General features: G+C 49.5%; 1 protein-coding gene across 3 annotated transcripts in view; it reads left to right on the forward strand.

Moving 5' to 3' along the window:
• ZBTB16 (zinc finger and BTB domain containing 16) overlaps positions 1-23,320 on the forward strand; it is a 198,131-nt gene that overhangs the window by 168,959 nt on the left and 5,852 nt on the right. For all 3 annotated transcript variants that reach the window (XM_033207557.1, XM_033207559.1, XM_033207558.1), the window contains exons 5-6: positions 15,354-15,524; positions 20,406-20,573. In XM_033207557.1, the coding sequence (XP_033063448.1) occupies positions 15,354-15,524; positions 20,406-20,573 (339 nt within the window). The remainder of the gene's footprint in view (positions 1-15,353; positions 15,525-20,405; positions 20,574-23,320) is intronic.

Genomic DNA, 23,320 nt, shown 5'->3' on the forward strand with positions numbered 1-23,320 from the left:
TGTCAGTATCTGAGGCTGGGGTTTCTCTCCAGACCCTCCTTCAGAGTATCCAGGGTTGGCGCATCTGAACATGTGCGGGTGTTGGGGGAGGACCACGCTACCACTGAGGAGCATGCACGCCACCTAACATGACCTTGATGTCCAGCTGGATGCCTGCCAGACACTCATCTTCCTTTCTTGAAACTGATTTATAGAATCAGGAGACCAGCCTACTTGAAAGGAGGGTAGTTCCAGATGTGGGGGTAATGGGAAGGGCTAATGGGCAATGTGGTCGTTTATTTTTTTCTTGACCATAATCAGATTCCTGTCTCTCCCTCCCCAAAGAGCAAGAAGGACAGTATCTTCCTTCCAGGTTTTAAAAGCCTTTGCATGCCACCTGACGTTGCATAAAAGCCTCTCCCTCAGGCCTACGGACTCCCTCTCATTGCTTGCCTGTTCCGTAAGCCTATAAATTTACTGTCCCCTGTCCACCACCATCACCACCAGCCTGTTGTGGCAGGGAAGGTGTCCTGGTGAGCCCAGTGGACTCCAGCAGGACTGCAGCAAGGTGGATACTGCTTTGTGCAGCAGCTGGGGCAGCGCTGTCTCTGAGGCCTGCAGGAAACTCCTGGGGCCCAGGAGGACAGTGGCCCATCACCTCCAATATTGCACATCAGGTGTCCCCCACCTGTGTGCACCGTGCACACCCCCACCCTCCACCTCCTGGGCCCCATGTGCTGGGGGAAGGTGTGGTCAGCAGACGGGAGGATGTCATGCTGGAGAAGCCCCTTAGAACAATAGGAGCATCACAGGATCACAAAGCCTGTCCCCCTCATGTTACAGATGAGTTGAAGTCCAGAGAAATCAAATAAATTTGTGCAAGCCTTTATCCATCTATTCGTCCTTCTCTCCATCCAATAAATATTCATTGAACACTTGTCAGAACCAAGAGATACAGTGCTGTATGAGAGAAGTGAGGTCGCGGCTCTCATGCAGCTTTCATTCTGACAGGTGGGGAAGACAGCAAACCTTGAACTTAAAGCAAGTCTCTAAGTCTTGTGGGTGTCACAGTTGAAGACTGAGGCTGGGCCTCCTGTAGTGTCCTTTGCAAGGCCCCACACTCCCTGCTTCCTGGGAGGCCAAGCATTTAGTTTGGCTCTCCATTGCAGATGGAGAAGTTTGAGGGAATAAATCTCAGTTTGGACTAGATACTTTTGGGCAGCAGAAGGATACATGTAGTTTCAGACTAGGATTGGTTTTTAATTTTGGTAAATTATATGTCACGTAAATTTGCCTTTTTAACCATTTTAAGAGGACAATTCAGTGGCATTAAATACATTCACACTGTCATGCAACCATCAACACACTCTATCTTCAGAACTCATATAATCCTATAAAACAGAAACTTCGTACCCTTTACACACTAACTCCCCATTCCTTCCCTGGTGCCTAGACAGGGATTCTTAACTTTTTTGTGCCATGGACTCCCTGGGCAGTCTGGCGAAACCTCAGAACCCTTCCTCAGAATCAGGTCTGTAAATGCAGAAAGTAAAATACATAGGATTGTCATGGAAACTTGAAATACAGGTGCCAAAATATTTTTAAAAGACCATTTGTAATATAGTAATATGTGTGATTCTTTGTTATCCCGTTAACCAGTAAGATCAGGCCGTGGTTGAATAACTACCATATTTTTGCAGGAGTGGCTTCCATAGATGATATTTTGAGATGACTGCAACATTTCTAGTGCGATGTGAAAATGCCCATCGTGTCTACCGGTGACCAATGAGTTACCAGTACTGCCCATAGGACTGGCTGGTTGCTTATATTCCTAATGGAAGGAGCTACTGAATTTCAGTTGGAGGTTGGTGAAAATCAAGATGTCACTTTTTCCCTCTCTCAGTTCACCAACCTCCTGAATTCTGTCCCTGGACAGCTTAGGGGTTCCGTGGACTCCAGGTTAAGAAGCCGTGCCTAGACCTGAGCTTACTCCCGTTTTCTGCCTAGAGGGGCCGTGCACGGGGCTGGGAGCGTGCGGATGCATACATAGGACGTCGTGAGTGACGCTGTCCCTGTGTAGGGCGTCACAGGAGCCCAGCCAAGGGGAAAAGGTGCCCCCACTCTCCCCAGGCCGCCAGCCTGCTGTCTGAGGTGGGCGGGGCCAGTGCCCCCTAGAAGTGTGCCTTCTGGCAGCTTCCCCCGCCCCCTTCCACCCTCTTGTCCAAGGGCTCAATGCAGAAGGTAGCCATATGGTCCTTTGTGGACACATTTTCCCTAGTACAGTATCTTCCTGGTGTGAATGCCGGGCCTGGCGGGCGCCCTGGTGTCAGCTGTCCCTCCCCTTCCCTGGTGCCCCATCCCCCGCAGCCAGCCCAGAGAGTAGCAGGTTGTGGGGAGTCGGGGAGCCCTGCAGAGTCGGGGTGAGTGAGGAGTCTTTCAGTAACACCCACACACACACACACACACAGAAAACTGTTGAAGTGAAGTCAAATGTCTCAAAGTCAGATCCCTTTTTAGTATGAATTTGCTGTGTCTCATTCTGAGCACTAATTCCAATTTAATTGCAAGTGGCCTCAAGCCTCTTCAATAGGAGTAACAAATGGTTTGATTTTGTAAACTTCATCAGACTGCATTTTAAATGCGACACAGTAGCCCAACTCGAATGCCAATGAAGCACTGGAGTAGCTCTCTGTTTACTAATTATCCGTTTTTACTCCAAGCCACGCTGGCTGGCTTGTCTGATTAAATCGGATTTGTGGGATAGAGAACAGCTAGCAGAGTTTTCTCTATAGTAAACGAGATTGAAACTATGGGCCGCCTGGCTGCACACTGTAAATTATATTTCCTTTTAAAGGGGACGTGTCTCTTTTATTTCTCTGTCATCCCTCCTGCATATTAAACTTTACGGTACAGAAGTGTACCCGGCTGCTTCTAAATCCAGCCTCTCGCCCTCCACCTGGTAGCCCACTCTCACTTTCTGTGATTTCCGTCTCCCTCTCTGAAGGACCGGAAAGGAAATTGGTAGCTACATTCTTTGCTCCTTTATCTTTTTAACCCTTTTCTTTTCTTCCCCTTTATTCTGGAAATGACTTTTCATTATTCCATTATTTTCAAAGGTACCTGTGATGATATGGATGCTGAGAAACTATATTGAGTTAGCTAAAAGAGAGTTCTAGCAACAGAATTTACCAGGACCTAACACAGATGAGGTTTTAGCCTTTCAGAAAGATGTGAAGGGGGGTGGTATTGGGCGGGGGCAGGCAGGGGGTGGGCATGAATTGGTAATGATAGTTTGAATAGTGAAAAGAGAGTCAGTTTCTGAAAAATCAAATGTGTCCCTTTGGTCCACCTGGAATGATGAAATCCCTTCCTCTGAACACAGTGAAATCAGAATCACTTGATTTCTGCCTGTGGTCCAGTGGAGAAGGCCGTGGTGCAGGTGCTGGAAGGGTAAATGTTGGTGGTCGCACCATCTCAGTTGAAGCCCAGGTTGGGGCAGTGGGCGTGTCCTCTTTCTACTCCCTGGCTGGTTCTGGGTCTGGCGTAGAGCTCCTGGGCTCGATTTATTGTTTATTCCTCTGACCCTAGCAAAACAACCTCTGCCCTTGGGTCCTTCCTATATTGTGCACGTGCGTGTGCAACACACACACGCACACATGCACGCCCATGAAACAAACGCAAGGAACCCTGAATCAGGTGTAACCAGGCTGTGCGTACGTTCTGCCACTGCTAAGACCAACTCCATGAGCTCAACCTGCCCTGCCCTTGTTGTTGGTGTCTGTGTATGTGCTGGGAACTTTTTAATATTTTGATTTGCTTCTGAATGTCCTGCAAAATTAACAGTATCTGTCTGCACTTCTCCCTTTTTGGCTATTGTGTGCCGTACAGTATGGGAAGGCCACATGGTGTCTGTGATATTGATAGCCTGGTTACCGTGGGAATGAATGCCCACCACACTCTCAGGCCCACAGCCCTCCTTGTAATTGTTGACAGTAAAAAGCGTTTAAATGCTGCTTAATTTGTAATCATCTTCTGGGGGGGTGGGGGGAAGGAGAGGCGCCATTAAAATGTCAGTAAAATGAGTACACCCTCTCCTTTTTTGTTATTTTGTTTTGCTTATTTATATGGGGTAGTTTTTGTTTTCATTGGCTAGTGTTTGTGAGGTATTTAAATGGCGCTGAAACAATCAGTATTTCGTTTTATTTTGAATTTCTGTCTCGCCCAACCCCTGCTCCCCTCCCCACTCCATTCTGTCTCCCTGGGCCTTTGTCTTGCCTCTGTCTCTCTCTCTTTTCTGTCTGGGTCTCCTCCTGCCTCCTGCCTCTGCCTCCACCTCCCTATCTCTGAAATACATTGGGGTTTACTGGAAATTGTACATGAGAGCCTAGCTGAGGTTTTTGGGGTTTTTTTTCCCCAGAGACCCCACTCCTGAGCTGCAGTTTCTCTCCCGGGGCCTCAGGATGACTTTGGGAATGTCTGAAACTAGAGAGAGTGACCGTCTATAGAAAGCATCTTTAACACTTGAAGAATACTAGAGATGAAAGAGTCCTGGGAATAACTTATTGTCCAGACAAGGAAATTGGGTCTTACCTTCACACGGAAGCTCCCATGCCTCCCGTTAAGCTCTGGACACACTGCCAGAATGTAAATGCCTACTATGTGTTGGACACTATGGTCTTGTAGTGAAACTGCTAGATTCAGAGGGTCTGGTTCTGTGACTTGCCCTCTATGTAGGATTTCTTGGGGGTCTTCTCTATCACTCTGGTGCTGGGGGCTTGGGAGAGAAAGCTCCCCCTCCATACTCGCCACCCCAACTGCCCAGCCCTCACCTGGCACAGAGGGGCTTCAGGTACTCTCAGACCCAGCTACTCAATAATTGCCTCTGTGAGTGTTCAGCCAGTTCTAGGAGGTCTTAAGCTGCTAACTGGTAGTCCCCTAGAAAAGGGACCTAGAGGTTCTCTCAAGTCTTGTGAAATTTTCCCATCTTTCTAAAAATCCCCATCTCACAGTGCTGCTTGAGAAAGGTTGAATGTAGATTGGCACCCAGTAGGTGCCCAGTCAATGTTGGATCCTTTCTTTGCCTTGTCTGTGACTGTCCCTCTGTTAGCCTAAGAATGTGGTTCCCTTTTAGTTAAAGGGATTCTCTTTAGCTAAAAGAAGGCTGTCAAGTCTGACTTTGAAAGAGAAAATGCTGACGTCCATCTCAGTGGGAGAAAGGACCATTCAACCAGCCAGCACCCTCTTCAATAGAATTATTGAATATTAGAGTGGAGAAAAACCCTTTAAGGATCACTTATATCCCTCTTCATTTTACTGATGAGGAAACTGAGGCCCAGAGAGGTCTAGTAACCCACCCAGGAGTGCACAGCGAGTTAGTCACTGAGCCAGGACTAGAGGCCAGGTTTTCTACTCTTTTGTTCCTGTTCAGTTGGGAGTCTGCAGTAAAAAGCCACATGAGGGCAAGAGGATGCCTGGGATGTGAAGATCCTGGCCTGCCCTTTCATGCTGTGTCCCGATGTTCCCCCACCCGCTTTGGGGCTTCTTTTCCTGGAAGCCTCTAAGATTAGCTGAATTTGAGACCAAGGGACCCACGTTTCTTGCAGTGCTCATGCAACCTTGCAGAGCGTTACAGGCAGAATACATGCCAGGGAATGGATTTAGGAAGAAACTGATTGTAGCTTTTGATTTATTTGCTACCCACCTACCCCCAAATGCAGGAAGTAGGGAGCCCTTTGGCTTTAGGAATCCTGAGAGTAAACAGGTGCCTGTCTCTCTCCTTTGAACTTTATTTCTACAGAACAAGCAGTGTAGAGAAACCGAGGAAAACAGTTCCCTGCATCTTGGGAGAAGTTGTTGAGCACGGGGCCCTCAAGTCGGCACCATGCCTACCTGCTCCATCCCACGGTCCATCATTCTCCCAGCCTGATCCCATCTCAGAGGCACCTCTCTGCCAGCATGGGCAGTACCTGAGAGAGGCTTCCACAGCACATGCCCCACCAGGGATGGGCTGGGTTGGGCTGGGCTAGGCTAGGCTAGGCTTGCTCTGCAGAGCTGGGCTAGGTTAGGCTACTGCAAGCTGCCCTTCTCTCTGCGTTGTTGAAGTTGGTCCGATTTTTCAATCGTGGGCCAATTAGTTTCACAAATGGGGGCCCCCGTGGTGCCAAGGCACATTTGTTCCGGGCCTGCGCACTGGCCAGGCCCCATTGTTCTGCCGCCCACCCCCGTGTGGGCCCATTGTCCTCGCCCCCAGCGGGTGCTGCTTACCGCTGATTTATACGGGCAGGCGTCCTGCGGGCTCCAGGCTTCTCTGCCACAGCTGGCGGAGGTGCTTAAGGCCTTGGACCCCGTGACCTTTGCCCTAGTCCTGCTGTCATTTTGAAAGTTACAGACCAGAGGGCTGCATACTTCTCCGGATTTACTTTCCACCCCAACTCACCCGCCCCCCAGCCGCTGCACGCGCGTGCATGCGCGTGCGCACACACACACACACACACACACACACAATCCCTTTCCTTCTTCCTCCGCTTGCTCTTGGAGAAGTTTTAATTCATTCTGGAATGTCTGGAAGGGTCCAGCCACTGGACTGGAAACCAAGAAGGAGCTGCTGGGGCAGGTGGGAGGTACTAGCCGAGGATATTAGTCTCCGCTGATGTGCCTGGAAGCAGCTACTTCCTGGAACAAGGTTTTTAATCCTCGGATTCATTAGTTCCATATCGGATGCTGGGAGGAAGGGAGGAGGATGTTGCCATCGGTGTGGCACTGCCAGGGAACCAGGACTTGATTTGGCATCTTCCAACTTAGCATGTACCCTTCCTGCCAGAGGCCCCTGAACCCTAGAAAGGGCAACCCAGAGTAGGAGGTAGATTGAATGTGAAGGTGGTTTTGTAGCCCAGTACGAAGATGCAGATCTTGTCCCCTCTTAACCCGTTTATTCTCTCTCTTCTTGCAAACCAAACTCATCTCCTCCTTTTTTTAAAACCTCCTTCCCTTTTTTTATCCACCCCTTTTCTTGTCCCCCTCCCTCATTTTCTCCCCTTCTTGGGCTCGTTTGTTGGAGTGATTGACAAAATTAGTAAATCCATTCATGTTACTTTTATTGTGCAGGTCTCAATAAATCCCCCATGTCCAGGGCGCACCTTAATGAGCTAGTGAGCTGACAAATTTGTTTACTGTAGCTGGAGGTGCCGAGTAATGAAATGCACTTGTGTCTGCAGCTCACTGCTAAACAAATACACGGTTTTCCGGGAGCCAGCTCTGCTAGCTGCTGTGCCTGAGGATGCAGCCACATTCCCCAAGAGACTGAAAGTTGTATGTGTGCATGTGTTTTAAAAAATGTAATCACTCTCCCATCCATTGCCTAGTTTTAAAACAAATCTGAATCAGCTGCTCAAGCTCCTCCCCTTTTTTTGTTATGCAATGAAGATGCTTTTGCTCCCTTGACTGACGGTATTGAAACCATAACATTCCCCCTTTCTCTTGTGGAAATGGAATGTCATACAGATGTATAGATGCCTTCCGTGATTCTACACAGATAAGAAAGGAAGGAAAAAGAGGCAGAGAGGGCTGGATAAAGAGACCTAAAATTGACAAGGATGAAATTGACAACTGATGCTAAGGTTTTTGGCTCTTGGCTTGGTTTGGGAAGATGTAACTGAGTACCTCAGCAGTAGGTGACTCTATACACAGGAGACAAACACCCATGCGTGAGCTCAAAGCTAATTGAGTTTGAGACAAGTCTTCCAAGATGGTGTCTTAGTGTATCCTACCCCAGTAAAAGCAACTGGGAAACTTGTCTCTTACTCACCAGCAGCTGACTGGAGTTTCCAGGGTTCAATGGGCTGATTTGGCTTTCAGTGCCCACATAGCTAGCCTTCTGAGGAACGCTGGGAGTGTAATAGTGCATCCTAAATGATCCTGAAACTCATGCTCAAGAGGACAACCAGAGAAATAAAGAGAGGGCTATTGGCCCTTAATCCAGTAGATTCCTTGAAAAGGAGCTGAGCCCTAAATGATAGCACAGGTGAAGTCAAAATGGGGGAGCCACTCAGATTCAGGGGCTGGACTTTGTTCCTTTCTGTCTATTCCTCACCTCACCCCAGCCTTCTCCATCCTCTTAAGATGAAGACAGAGCCTTCCTGCCTTGGGTAGGAGTCAGCCCGGTGCTGCTTGTCTCTGCCTCTCTTTCTGTCTTGCAGAGTGGATGGTGCAACTCTGCTACCTTTTTTCAGCAGCATCCTGGGGGCAAAGGGAGGAGAATATGGGCAAAAGGAAAAGGCCATCAGTTTATGCCAAGGTTTGAGTGTGTGGTCACGAAGGTTGCCCATGCTGGAGATGGTGTCTTAGGAAAGAGTAATCCCCCAGGATGTCAGAGGGAGCAGAAAGACATATCTGAAGGATTTGGGGTCTAGGGGTGGAGGGAGGGGAAGTTTCTAGTTTAAATCAAGGTTTTCACACCCTCCTAAATTTGATATTTTCTTTCTGTGGGGAGAAGAAGCTCTTGGGGTGGCAGGGGAGGAAGTCCTTCCTTTGTTGGGTGAGGTTGGGTAGGACTGGACATGAGAAGCCCCTCCGGGGTACATGTGCATGCACACGCACACACGGGCATGCACACGCCCCAGCACATGCACACACAGCAGTCCCAGCCTGCTTACCAAAAAAAGCTGGAGTATATTTAGATCCCTCTGCTCCTTTGATTAAGAAACTGCTTATAGCAGGAGATAATAAGAGCTTTGCTCCAAGAAGGTGTAGCACCTGAACATCTTTCTTCTCCAGCTGTGTCCCCCTCTGATCCTCTTCCTTCCCATCTATTAAAGAGATAATTGGTATGGAAATGGCACAGGTGTAAACATGAGGGGTTTTGTGTTTCATAATTTCAGACCCCGTCATCATCTGGGTGAAATACCCTAGGTCTGTGTCACCCCTTCTGCCTACTATTCCACCCTGGCCTGGCTTTCTCCCTTTCTCTCTTTTTCTCTTTTCTTTTCTTTCATTCTCCTTTTTTTTGGTTTCACTAAAATTAAGCTTGTTTTAAATTGGAAGACTTTGAGTCATACATGCCCTATAGTCAAAACTGGCTGTGTTGCCACTCGGGGGTCTGGTGTGGGTCACCTTCCCTGGAGATACGATTTATGCAAATGTGGTCCCAGATATTTGCATGGACCCTGCCCATATTACTAAGAGTCGTGCTCCTTGAGTCTTGATAGCGTCATCCTTTCCACATGCATCCCCTTTTCCTACTTCAGATTCCCTTTGAGCAGATACCCTGGGAGTCCAGGCTAAGACTGAGTCCCATTCATTCTTCAGAAGAGCAGAGGTGCTAATTCCTTGACCTGAAAAATTATTTTCTTGGGTAAAAGCTGACTTATATATCTGATTTACATTGAAATGTACATTGATAGAAAGCAATACATTTGTAGGATTTACATAATCAAAAACATTTGTCAGTTGCATCCTAACAGGACTGTGAAGTTAGGGCTGGAAAGGGCAGATTAGTTATGAATTCTCTTTCCTAGATGAAGAAACTGAGGTTAAGGACAACAGCTGCCTGGACTAGGATCACAAATCCAAGAAGGGCTGCACCTCTGGGCCAGAATTGGGATCTTTGTACTGTTTCACTGTATAATATGGCAAAACCAATCCTTCTATGGTCTGGGTCTTTGCTTCTGAGCAACAGAGCTCAGACATGGAGTAAGAACTAAGGAGTCCTGTCCAGCCCACCAGACAGACACAGGAGGCCTCACTGAGATCTGCTGCCTGTGGGTCACTTGTCATTACTGATTTCCAAGGAGAGCGGTTGGATGCTCTTAGTCGTGGTTTCGTTTGTGGACTGTGGTCTGAACTTTCCTCATCCCTAGCCCTCTGTCTGTACCATGGCTCTCCTCATACCTCCTCCCCCACCCTTTGTGACTGTCTCACAGCCCCTTATTTATTTACTAATTCAACATGCAGTTATTAAGTGCCTACTCTATATCAGGCCATGTGCTGTGTGTTGGGGAATATAAAGATGAATACAATAGTTCCTACTTTGGAGGCTTATAATCTATTAGGCAGAGCTGAAAGTCCAAAATAAATGCAATACAGGGCTTTACCACACCAGATACAACAGTGAGGGATTTCAGAGGAAGATGGTGTTGTTGGCACTGAATCCTAAGTGGTGTAATTCCTCAAAGATGCCTTCTCTAGGCTTCCCAGAAAGCAGCAGCCCAGAGACAACAAAACAGCTTAGGCATGTGTACTGTGCAGGGCTGCCATGACTCATGCCATGACTCACGATCCAGGTTGTTCACTGCACAAGGGTACCCAGCTGAAGAGGAAAGAGCCCAAAACCCAGCCCTCTCTGTGCTCACCAGGTCTGTGGGGCTGCCCGGAGGAGGAGACATGATTTTCTAATTCAGATGAAGGTGTTGTTTGGCTGGCATTGGCTCTGTGACCACATTATAAAGTTTTTTGGTGTGGATGTCTCATTGGATGTTCTTGATAACCACAATATGGTGGATAAGGAGCAAATGGATCTGGCGAAGTAAAATGACTTGCTCAGGGCCACAAGGCAAGTATATGGGAGAGCTGGGACCCCGTGCTTCTTTTCCTTCCCCTGTGTCATGCGGACCATCTGACTTCTGAGGGTCTTGTCAGAGCACCGCCCCTCTCCCCAATGGTACGAGGCCTGACGTCTCTCCATAGCAGAGGACAGAACCCAGGTGTTGAAGGGAGCAGAGCGTTCCAGTGCTTCCAGGCCCCCCGCCCCGCCGCACATCTCACTGCAGCTAATGAATTGCTAATACAATTTTCTAGATAATTTTATTTCCATAGTCTCACATTTTAATGTGTTTCCAAAAGCTAGCATTTATTTGCTTAATCTCCCAGTGTAATAGAATCTGCCCTGACTCATCATACATGCGAACAATCAGCTAGGCTGAAACAGCAGCAAATTGTTTAATAACTCACATCTAGTCTCTAGATTTTTAACTCACATGCACCAATAGCTTTTCTTGTGTCTCATCCACATCTCCCCCGCCCTTTCCTTTTTTTTTTTTTTAAATACTTTTCTATCATCATAGCTGTTCGTCTCCAAGCAGAAGAATGGGGGAAGTGGATGCTGAGTCTCAGAGGCCCCCCTTTCTTGCCCTGGGAGCCTTGGTTGGTGGATACGTGGCCAAGGAGCACCCCTGCACCTTGTGGAATGTCCCAGGAAGGGGAGAGAGACCACTGTAGGGACATCATGGCATTTCCTTTCCAGGTGGTGACAATATAACTTCCAGCCTGTTGGCCAGGTGTGGAACTTGCCATCTGGGATTTTGTGCGTGCCACTCCTCCCTTGTTGTCCCACCTTTCTAGGATTTTCTGTCTCCCCTTGCCCTGGCAGCCTCTGCCCTGGTCTGGTCCCCACCCTCCTCCAGTGGCGCATCAGCTCTCTCGCTGCTTCTCACCACTTGCTGCTGCTGTTAGTTCCTATGTGTGTCCAGAGTCACTGGCTTCAAACACAGGTCGGATCGTGCTAGCACCACTCATCTTAGTCAATTCAGGCTGCTATAACAAACTACCACAGACTAGGTGGCTTATACACAGCAGACATGCACTTCTCACAGCTCTGGAGGCTAGGATGTCTGTGATCAGGGTGCCAGCACGTTCAAGTTCTGGTGAGGGTCCTCCTCCTGGTTGCAGATTGCTGACTTCTCTGTGTCCTCACATGTAGAAGGGGCTAGCTAGCTCTCTGGGCCCTCTTTTACAAGGATACTCATCCCATTTTAATTACCTAATTATCTGCCCTCAGGCCCCACTTCCTAATACCATCACCTTAGGGGTTAGGATTTCAAAAAAGGAATTGGAGGGGGACCCAGACATTAGGATCATACCAACCCTCGGTCCTTTCATGGCACTGCATTGCCTGTAGAATAAAGTCCCATCTGTCCTACCTGGCATGTGCAGCCCTCTGTGGTCTGACTCCCATCACCCTCCCAGCTTGTCTCTATCCCCAGGGCCTGACCTTGGCCCCATCTGCTCTGACATTTGCCAGTGGTGTCTCTCTCCTTAGCCTGGCACATGTGTCCCAATTTCTTGTCCTTTGCTTCTCAAACACTCTTTACTTGTAAAAGCCTAACTCAAAATCTCAGGAGCTCTTGGAGTTGCCCTGCCTTACCCTCTGGGTGGTTGTTAACTCAGCGTCTCCCACTAGTCTGGGACCCAGTTTCTCTGCTCAGCCTCAGCCTGCCCCTGGTCACCTAGCACAGTGCCTGCACTTGGTAGTGGCTCAGTGAGTTGACTGAATGGACATGAAGTGGGTTCAGGCCACCCTGAGAAGTAGGGACAGCATAGTGGGGCAGCATCTAGGGGTCTTGGGAAGACCAAGGGGGGAGAGTGCCGTGGCCTGCCTTGCTGGGTGATATTGACCCTCAGAGCACCTCTGGGTCTGGCTGTGTAGGCTGAGATGTCCCACTGGCAATGCCATTCATGTTCCCTCTGCCCAGGTTCCTTCCATGCGGGGGATCTCAGAGGATGCGTAAGGGGGAGTCTTGGCTCTTAAAGGGCATGGCTGACCCACAAAGCCTACTCAATCCTACTGATTTAAGGCAGCTGTTTGAACACCTGGCTTAATTTGGGCTCTCTGTGGGGTGGGGGTTAAGGGCAGAAAGGGGGTAGATGCTGGGGGCCCTCAAGTTGAAGGACTGGGGGCCACCGGGCACAGAACGCATTGCAGATGCACTGTGCTCTTTTGTGTGTAGGCCAAGCAGAGAGGGACATTGAAGACTCACTGTCAACTCTTGGCACTGCTTCTGTCCGGAAAGATACATCTCTCATTATGTCCCCCTCCAGCAAGTGGAGCTGAATACCCTACTCAACATTTCCGAGAGACCCTGGTGGCTCCCAGTGGGATTGCACGGCCTCAGAGAGCTATGTCTTGTGACCCAGCCCCAGCATCCGCCTACTCCTGGCCAGGGGGTCTCTAGCCATTGCTGGAGCTGTACTAGAGGCAGGGGTGCTCTGTACTGTCCTTACTGGGCCTCTTCCAGGGTAAGCGCAGACAGGCGGGCAGCTGGCCCCAGAGGCAGCACTGAGCCCAGCGCCGTGGTTTCTGAAAGCAGACACACCGAGATATTTTCAGATCCCAACTCTGCCTCTTTCTGTGTGATCTTAGGCAAGTTATTTAATCTCTCTGTTTTCCACTAGTGAAAAGGGGGATAAGAATGCCTGCCTTGTAGGATTGCAAGTTTTAAATGAGCTGACAACATAGAAAAAGCACCTAGCATAACGCCTAGTTTTGCTCCCCTTCCTTCCTGCTTTTTGATGGCCAGGACAAAAATCCAGTGCTGGCTGCTATTCCTATTCCCTGCTCAGCCTTCCTGATTGCTGGCGAGATGGGGTGTGGCTCCAGGTGCTTAGACTTCAGTGTCTGCAAAGGGAAGGGGTATCAGGGTGAGTATGAGGGGCACAGAAGTGTGGGGGACTGTGAGAGGTGGACCTTGCCTGCCTACTAGTCCATCCTAACCCAGCAATGAATGGGACGGAGGTGGTGAGGACCAGGTCTCTCCTTGCTACCTCTATCGATGGGCCAGGAAGGCAGGGAGGTTCTTCGTGCCATCCCTTCTCTTCCCCCTACCTTCCACCAGACACTTCCCGATTCCATGCTGAGCAGCCCATGGCTTCCGGCAGCCAAAGCTTTGCCCCCTGCCCCCACCCACTCTGGACTGGGCTGACAGATGCTAGGCCTACTTACCTTTCCTGCTTGTGCCCCCCACACAGGGGACAGCAGTGTGGGGCCAAGTGCAAGTGATATTGCCCAGGTACCAGCACAGAGACATACAGATGGGCCTGCCAGGGGGCTCCTGTGCTCAGGAAAACAGAGCCCAAAAGGCTAGGCACCGAGCTGCCAGTTAGGACTCACACACAAGGTCAGATTCTTCCTCCCGTGGTGCTGTAGCTGGAAATTTCGGCCATGGCTCCAGAGCAGCATCAGAAAGGGGTTGGTAACAAACAGAAAACAGCAGCCTATATTTGTGGGGTACTGTGGGAGTGAACAGCCAGTTAGAATTAAATGAAAATCTCACATCACTCGCTAGCTTTCAATCATTTGACAGTTGCCCATCGGGTTTAGGATGGAACCTAAAGCTCTTAACGTGATTTGCAAGACCCTGCATGGCCTGGCCCTTACGGTTCCCTTTAGCCTCTTCTTCTTCCCCAGCTGCACTGCACCATTCCTCTGTCTGATCCTCCCACCAGCCACGTTTCCCTTTGGCCCAGAGTGTTCACAGACACTATTCCATCTTCTGGATTCCGCCATTCACCTGGTGTTCAGGGTAACGTCGGTCATGAGAGCAGGCACTTGGCATGCTCTTCCGTGGTTATATCCCCAGTGCCAAAAAGACAACGTTACTTGTAGAAGGCACCAAGTAATACTTGTTGAGTGAATGAACCTAAGATTCATGCTTTAGTGAGTGGAGAAGTAGTTAAAAAAAAAAAAAAGGGTCTGTATCTCGTCTTGGGAAAGCATTAAAATCTAGGGTGCGTGGGTGTGAATCCCAGCCCTGCCACTTATGAACTCTGTGGCAGGAGTCCCCAACCCCTGGGCCATGGCCTGTGAGGAGCTGGGCTGCATAGCAGGAGGCGAGCGAGTGAAGCTGAGCTCCACCTCCTGTCATATTAGTGGCGACATTAGATTCTCATAGGAGCATAAACCTTATAGGGAACTGTGCATTCAGGGGATCCAGGTTGCACGCTCCTTAAGAGAGTCTAATGATTAATGCGCTTGAATCATCCCGAAACCATCCCCCCACCATACGTGGAAAAATTGCCTTTCATGAAACCAGTCCCTGGTGCCAAAAATGTTGGGGACTGCTGCTCTATGGGATTTTGGCCTAAATAGTTAATCTCTCTGTGCCTCAGTCTCCTTGTCTAAGGGGTGAGGATAACAGAGGCTAGCTTTTGGAGTTTTGGATTTGTATTAGTTACGTTAGAACAATAGCTGGCTCGTGGTATCTTTGTCAGTGTTTGTCCTCACAGGGTCTACCTTGCCTCCCCCACTTTTTGCCCTGGACTCTGTGAAGTCCATCTGGTATGTGCCCTCTTAGTATTTTGCTGCCTTTTATATACTGCCTGACACAGTTGCACATTACCCTTGCTGTTGTGATGTATTTGATCAGTGTCTCTCCTTCTCCCACTAGACTTTAGCTTCCAGAGCTCAGGAACGACGTCGATTTTGCCCATCCCTGGGGCCACATACTGGGTGCTCAGTGTTACCCAGCCTGGGCCAACTCTGGATTTGCCCCTGAGCACGGGGATTTGGAGATGTGAGTCCCGACACTGGCTCTCACTCCAGGTGGGTAAAGAATGCGCCTTGTGTTCCCAGCCTTCTGAGGCGCCCCCTTTCCTGTCTCCCGCAGGCACTGACATGGCCGTCTTCTGTCTGCTGTGTGGGAAGCGCTTCCAGGCGCAGAGCGCGCTGCAGCAGCACATGGAGGTCCACGCGGGCGTGCGCAGCTACATCTGCAGCGAGTGCAACCGCACCTTCCCCAGCCACACGGCCCTCAAACGCCACCTGCGCTCACATACAGGTAGGTCAGTGAAGCTGATGGGTGGATCGGGGTCTCTGGGAGCCAGTCTCTATGTTTACCTCTAAGGACATAAAGTGGACGTGGTGGGCTGAGTCAGCCCTCAGTCCTTCTGCTCAAGGCTTGGACATGCAGGGGCTGCCTGTCATGCAGGTAAATGTGGACAGTTCTCCCAGCCCCCTCCTGCGGACCGTCGGTTCACAGTCTTTCCATGTTCAGCACAGGATGCTCATTAAAACGGCAGGCTCTTGGGTCCCACTCTCAGAAACTTTTATTCCGTGGGGCCAGGGTGGGGTCCCAGATTCAGCATTATTAATATGTATTCCCAAGGGATTCTCATGTAGGTAGACCCAAAATGAATTTTGAGAAAAACTGACCTGCTGGGTCTCTTAACAGTGTCTGCCCTGCCTCCCACCACTCTTGATGCCCCTCCACTCCATCCACACACATTTCTGAAGTCAGCTTCGGGCTTCTGAGGGCAAGTTGAAGAAGTCCTACTTTCCCCACAATAACAAAGGCCTGTACTCGGAACTTAACCCTGTTTAGGGAAGACAAGGAGGGGATTTAAACGATGAGCAATGAAATATTGCTTCTCAGCCAGTTCCAGGTGATGGGACAAGGGAGGGGTTATGAGCTAAGGAGGCTGGGCCAGGTGCCCAGAGGCTGGCCATTCCCTGCCACCAGCCTCTAGGGCTTCAGGGATGGGGACACTTGGTCCCTGATGGCCAAGAGGCATTTGCTTTCCTGCAGCAGCCCCCGGTCTTCCCTAACAGGGGAGTGGACGGCTTAAATTCCTTATTTTCTCTATGACAAAACTGGGACTCTGCTGACTGTACCTGGGTAAAGGAATGCGCATTTCTGAGTCTGCATGTGTCTCTGCCTTTGTGTGCTGTGTTTGTAGGGAGGGTTGGGGTCAGGTCTCTATCTGGGTATGTAACAGAGCATATACTCATCAAAACCTCTGCATGCCACGTTAAGGAACAGTAGGCCCTCTCCTCAGTGTGAGAGTCTTGTCACAGCTCAGAGATTGAGTATGCAGACCAGGTCTTGCATGGGTGGCAGGCTCTGCTAAATAAGGGAAGAGCTTTACTTCTCAGGGACTGAGCTGGCCTGGCCTGCCAGCAGTAGGTATCCTCGTTAAGGAGCCTTCCTGGCTCTCACTTTTGGATGCCATTTTGTTCAGGGGAGCACATTGCCTTAGCACCACCAGATTTGCACAGAACTACTTAAAATTTCTGGGATAGGATGGAGGTAGGGCCCAGAGGGGTGGGCTCAATAAGAAGGGCCCAGGAGGGTGGGATGTTGACAAGGACGTTCTCTGCAGGGACTGCATAAGCGTCTCCCCTGCAAGTATGTGCATCTTCCTGTGAACGCCTCCCTCAACGGGTCCCCAGGTTCATTTGGTCTGACGAAAGATGGCTAGATACCTTTCAGCCACTTCTGAGCATGCCACTGGGTCCAACCAGTTGGCTTCATGTGACTTGAATGATCTCAGTCCTGCTAAATCCACCCAGGATATGCCCTCCTCTGTCCATGCCACCTTCTCAGAGCTCAGATATGAAAATGTCACATGCCCTTGTGTCAGTCATGGCTCAGATCCACAGGGAGGGGCTGTTTGCAGAGATAGGGAGAAGCCCCTCTTATTCTAGGACACAGAGAGCATGTGTACTGCCTGTGCACACACAGAGAAACACCCATCAGTTTTCACACCAGTGAGGCACTGTGCACACAAGCCATATACAGGCTGTGCACACCCCACACACAATGCCTCATTAATATTCCGTTGTTCTTGGCCCATTTGCTGCTGGGGCCGGGTGTTTAGCATCAGCAGCTGTGTTTGGTAGGTTAGTCCAGCCGTGCTCTTGGCATTGATGGATCCCTGATTCACACGGCTCATCATATAATAAACTCTCAGCTGTGCTGAAGGGAGGGGCCAGGAGGGAGGGGCCTGAAGAGCCAGCAGGATGGGGCTGGGGTGGGGAGGACGACAGACACTGGGCTTGGCCAGTGCCAGAGAAAGCACCAAGTAAGGACAGATGGGGGGGGAGTGGGGGGGTCACAGGTGCACCGGGCAGGCTGGAGGGGGCTCTAATTAGTCTCGTTTGTCCTGCACTTAATGTCAAGCTCATTAAAGAGGCTACAGAGTTAATCAACATACCACAAATTGGATTTTGAGTTCTGCAGCCAGTTTTGTGTACATTATGGCCACACTGACACAATCAGCTCTCAGGGTGAGGACTTCACGCCAGGTGCGCACCGTGCTCCCAAATCGGGATGGGGGTACGTGTGTGTTGGTGACTTTTCTTTTTCTTTCTTTCTCTTTCTTTTTTTGTTGTTATTTTTCCTTCTAAAGTCTTTTTATTCTTTTCCCTGGGCAGACTCAGGAGATTTCCTATTTAAACTCATTTAACATGTGCTCCACTTCATAATTAAATTCATAAAAATTGGATCAAAGAAACTCCTCTGTCTTAACCCCTTGTTTTTTAAATTGTTAGGGACCCCTCTGGAGGTGAAAGGCACAGGCAGCTGCCCCCCGCCCCCCCACCGCTGCCTTCCCCCCAGCTGGGCGACTGCCCGATGTACGTTTTAATTACCGGCTCCGGCTGAAGTCTCACGTGGCCTTGGCTTTATTTATTTATTTATACCTTAATGAGGATACTGAATCTTTGATTAAAGTCGTAATCGTTGCCGATTCAGTAAGGAGGGGGAGTTGGATGTCAGACCAGACGGGACTATGAGTGCAGACACACAGAGAGGGGGTTCAGGCGCACACACACAGACTGGCCCTTACTGTGTTAGACACACAACTAATTAGTACCAGGGTTTGCACAGGCCTCCACTCCCCTTGAATTTGATGGGACTAGGGGCCAGGAAGTCCCATGGCTCTGACAGTGAGGATGGGCAAGTAGCAATTTTGAGAACCCCAGGCCTTGGCCCATTCCCAGATCTGCAGGTGCGGGACTCACTGGCTGAGCCTCTGAGCCAGTGCAGCACCCCATAAATTGGGGTGAACTGGTGTCAAGGCACGATGCCACTCTTTGAGCTTCTTCCATCTGATTACTTGATGGAAGTGCCTCTCACATGGCATGGGTGCTTCTTGCAAATCTTTCACCCATGAGAAAGTCACTGATCAGACCCCAGCATCCGCTCCCCACAGAGCCTTACTAAAAACCCCTCAGAGCCATCAGAAGAGATGAGAATTTATGTGGGTACAGGGGCCTAGCTTTGGGAGGGGGGAGCTTTGGTTAGTGGCCCGAGGAGGGGAGAGAGAGGAGAGAGTAAAATATCATTTTAAAAAGGAAGTGAAGGCACAGGCATGCGAGTCTATAACGAGAAGGACAATTTATGCCCAGGCACGAGCGCAGTTTGACATGGGGATAATGAAAAAACGTAGGTCATTGTGGATGACTTAAACCTTCAGCAGCTGAAGAAAATGTATGAAATGCAGAGGACATTACACGGTTGGCAGCCCCGCACATCTGCAGAGGGACAAGTGAAATACAGTGGGCCATTCTTTACCATAAACTGTGGTTGTTGGAGATGCAGCCCAGAGAAATTGTAATTACAGTGACAAGACGAATCAGCGATATTTAAATATTCATGAACAAAGTCTGGGGTGATCAATCTATCTTTATTGTCTGTGCCTTCACTCCTGTAATAAATAAGTAGCTGGAGTCCTCACCTTTCATCCCCCAAGTCCCCCACTTTGGGTATGAAAGGCAAGATGGTTATTCTCCACACCCCAACCTCTCATGCTCTGGAGATTTCAGAGTGGGATCCTCAAAAAAGAAAAGGTAGTTCTCTCCAAGTTTCATGGACCCACTATTTCCTGAGTCTGTTCTGGATCCTCCCTGTGTGATGCACTGAGACTACAAGGATGGGTGAGGCTTGCTTCTTATCCTGGTGGTGCTTCCATGCCGGAGGTAGGGTGGGCAAGCCAGTAGATACAGCACAGTGTCAGCAAGCTGACAAGTATATGGTACTCAGACTCTAGAGCCAGACCCAAACCTGAATCCCAGCTCAGCTCTTTACTTGCTATTTCACCTCAGGGATGATGTTGAAGCATCTCCAAGCATCTCATTTTTTCTCAACTATAAAATGAGAATAATATCTTTCTTTAAGGTTGTTGCCATGATCACCTTATGCGATCACATCACACATCTGAGTGCTCAGGAAACGTGGGCCATTTTAATGCGAAAGTGCCATAAAAATTATACCACACTAATAAAAGAACAAAATTCTGGGCATTTCTTCTCTTTGGGGACACAGAGGAAAGTGTGATTCATTCTGCCTGGAGAACCAAAGGGAAGCGTCCACACAGGGGTATCATATGAGCTGGGCTTTGAAGGATGATTAGGAGTTCACCAGGGAGAAAAGAAGAAATCGAGCAGAGGAAACAGCTATGTGAGACTGTGGAGGAAGGAAATTGGGGACTGTAGAAGGTATTTGGGGAACAATGTGAAGTTCCCAGAATTGGAGAGATTTCTTTGAAGGTTGAGGAGTCAGCCTGGAGTGACTTTCACTCTTAACCTAAAGGAAGGGGAGAAGAGGTCATCTGAGAAGCAACATGGTGAGGTCTCATGTATCCACATGAGGGCTTGCTTTCTGGGGACTGCTGTCCATCCCTGAACCAAATGGGCTCTCTTTTCCCAGGACTGGCCCTTGCCCCGCGGATGATCATGGGGCCACGGTAAAGTGTGGACATGTGTGAACACAGATATTGCTTGTTTATTCAATGGAGGTGTGGCTGTGGATCCCTAAGTTGTCTTTGGAGGTGGTGAATACAGGCCGTCTCATCCTTCTCATGCACTGAATGTGCCCTACTGTCCTCTGAAGAGGGGGCAGGGAGAGGCAAATGCCTGATCCAGCCGCTTGTCTCCACAGGCGACCACCCCTACGAGTGTGAGTTCTGTGGCAGCTGCTTCCGGGATGAGAGCACACTCAAGAGCCACAAACGCATCCACACGGGTGAGAAACCCTATGAATGCAATGGCTGTGGCAAGAAGTTCAGCCTCAAGCATCAGCTGGAGACGCACTATAGGGTGCACACAGGTACCGAAGGCCAGGGAGGGGTCTGAGCTGGCTCTGGGACCTGGGTGGAGGTGGGAAGCAGATGGTCTCCTGGAGAAGCCTAAGTGAGGATGATCCCAGGCTGTATCAAAGAGGAGAAGAGGTTCTATTAAAGGCTGGTATGGTGGCCCGAGGGCCACCACACCCCAGTCAAGGTGGCCTGAGGGCCACCAGTCAAGGCCAAGGCAGACATTACTAATCAATCCCAGCACACTTTCCAATGAGCCCCCACCAGCTCTCCAGGCAGCTACACCAATAGTTCAGAGGTGACATGCAAAATGATATCTGTATATGAGTCCTGAATTAGGGGTAAGTTGGTCCAATTAGCTGGAAGTGAAGGTTAGGGGTAATTTCATGTTACTCAAGGGTTACAGTAAGAATTAGGATGCATTGAATTAGGTTATTATGGAAGTTGGGAAATTGTAAAGTTAGATTGTGTTTGGTTCTGAGATTAGAAGAGCAGATATATTTAATAATCCTTGTATGCATATGATGTTTTACCATTTCAGAGTGCCTTCACATTTTTTTTTTTAGACGGAGTTTCGCTCTTGTTGCCCAGGCTGGAGTGCAATGGCATGATCTCAGCTCACTGCAATCTCTGCCTCCTGGGTTCAAGCAATTCTCCTGCCTCAGCCTCCCGATTACCTGGGATTACAGGCATGTGCCACCATGCCTGGCTAATTTTGTATTTTTTTTTTTTTTTTTTTGAGACGGAGTCTCGCTCTGTCACCCGGGCTGGAGTGCAGTGGCCGGATATCAGCTCACTGCAAGCTCCGCCTCCCGGGTTTACGCCATTCTCCTGCCTCAGCCTCCCGAGTAGCTGGAACCACAGGCGCCCACCACCTCGCCCGGCTAGTTTGTTTTGTATTTTTTTAGTAGAGACGGGGTTTTACCATGTTAGCCAGGATGGTCTCGATCTCCTGACCTCGTGATCCGCCCGTCTTGGCCTCCCAAAGTGCTGGGATTACAGGCTTGAGCCACCGCGCCCGGCCTTGTATTTTTTTTTTAGTAGAGACGGGTTTGCCATGTTGGTCAGTCTGGTCTCGAACTCCTGACCTCAAGTGATTCACCCATCTCAGCCTCCAAAGTGCTGGGATTACAGGCATGAGCCACCGTGCCCGGTCACATTATTTTTTGTATTGGAAAAAGAAATGTGGACCACTGCTTTCCTGAGGTCAGAAGACAAAAGAAGTGAAGGGTCTTCCACAGTTTCCGAGGTTGGGGGCAGTGGAGTCCTGGAGCTTGCTTTTGAAAGCTAATTTTTCACATTTCTTCACAACTTCAAGTTCAACGACATCACCTTAGTTGCTTAAAATTGGCCCTGGTAGGAGTATTCACATCATAGCAATCAGCAGATGCTACAAACCAGGGCTTTTTGGAAAGCCAGTTGTTAAACATTTACCACCAGCACATTGCTGGTTGTGGGGAAGGCTGATTTACAGAAGGGTAAGAGGTAGTGGAACATGGAAAACAAAGACACCCCCTCTGATCAGGGGAGACAGCTGTCCTGTCCAGAGGAAGGGGGAGAGGCTTCAGGCAGGTCCTGCTGGCTTAGAGAGTACATTGCCTTTGGAGGGGAAGGGTGGACAGAAGGAGCAGTAAGCAGAGCTACATGTTGTCAGAGCTCAGTTTTCGTGCCCCAGTTTGAGCCCACAAGGACAGGGTTGGGTGTCCATTGCTGACAACTGTAGTGACCCAGAGGATTTCCCAGAGCCCTGGGGTTTCCTTAGCCCCTTGTCGGGGATGTGACCTGGCAGGTGGATCATTAACTGTATTGGCAGTGACTATTGTAAATAGCTGGTCGATGGTTAGATCACTTTGGATGTTCATTACTTCATTATTTGCTGGGGCCTGTGCACGGAGGAGTATTGATAGCGAGATGGCTGGCCAGTTAATTACTGTATTGCAACAAGGTTCCCTTACATCCTCTGCTCGGCTCTAGGAGACTCTCTGGAAGGAAAGTTGGGGTATAGAAGGCTAGGGTGTGGCTGTGTACTCCAAGGTGCTTTATCCTTCCCATCCCACCCCACCCCCAATTCCAGCCTCAGGAGGGAGGCAGGGTCTAGGGCAAGGTCTTAGCAGTTTTAGCAGGATAGGCTGGGTGCGGTGGCTCATGCCTATAATCCCAGGACTTTGGGAGGCCGAGGCAGGCAGATCACTTGAAGTCAGGAGTTCAAGCCCAGCCCAGCCCAGCCAACATGGTGAAACCCCGTCTCTACTAAAAATACAAAAATTAGCCAGGCCTGGTGGCAGCTACTTGGGAGGCTGAGGCAGGAGAATCACTTGAACTCAGGAGGCAGAGGTTGCAGTGAGCTGAGATCGTACCACTGCATTCCAGCCTGGGCAACACAGTGAGACTCCATCTCAAAAAGAAAAAAAAAAAAAAAAAAGGCTTTAGCTGGATAGAGGTTCCCAGGTGCAGCATATTTGAAGGACTGGGTTCCCTCAATTTTCCCCCACCCCTGCTCCCCACCATCTGTAGCCCTGAAAGGTCTCGATCCACCTGCTCCCTGGATGGAACTGCGGCTTGAAGAGCCGTTCCTGAGGACTTAGGGGCCTTTCTCTTTCTAGACACCCATTTCCTTAATTAGAAAGGGAAAAGACTGTGGCCTTGGGAGTTAAGAATAGTAAGACAAGGAACTGGGCAATCCAGTAGTCCACGAGCTACATGTAGCTATTTAAATTGGTTACAATGAAATAAAATTAGAAAACTGTAGAGCTCCAGTCGC

This window comes from Trachypithecus francoisi, unplaced genomic scaffold (assembly GCF_009764315.1).
Source record: "Trachypithecus francoisi isolate TF-2019V2 unplaced genomic scaffold, Tfra_2.0 Lachesis_group8, whole genome shotgun sequence".
Taxonomy (NCBI): Eukaryota; Metazoa; Chordata; class Mammalia; order Primates; family Cercopithecidae; genus Trachypithecus; species Trachypithecus francoisi.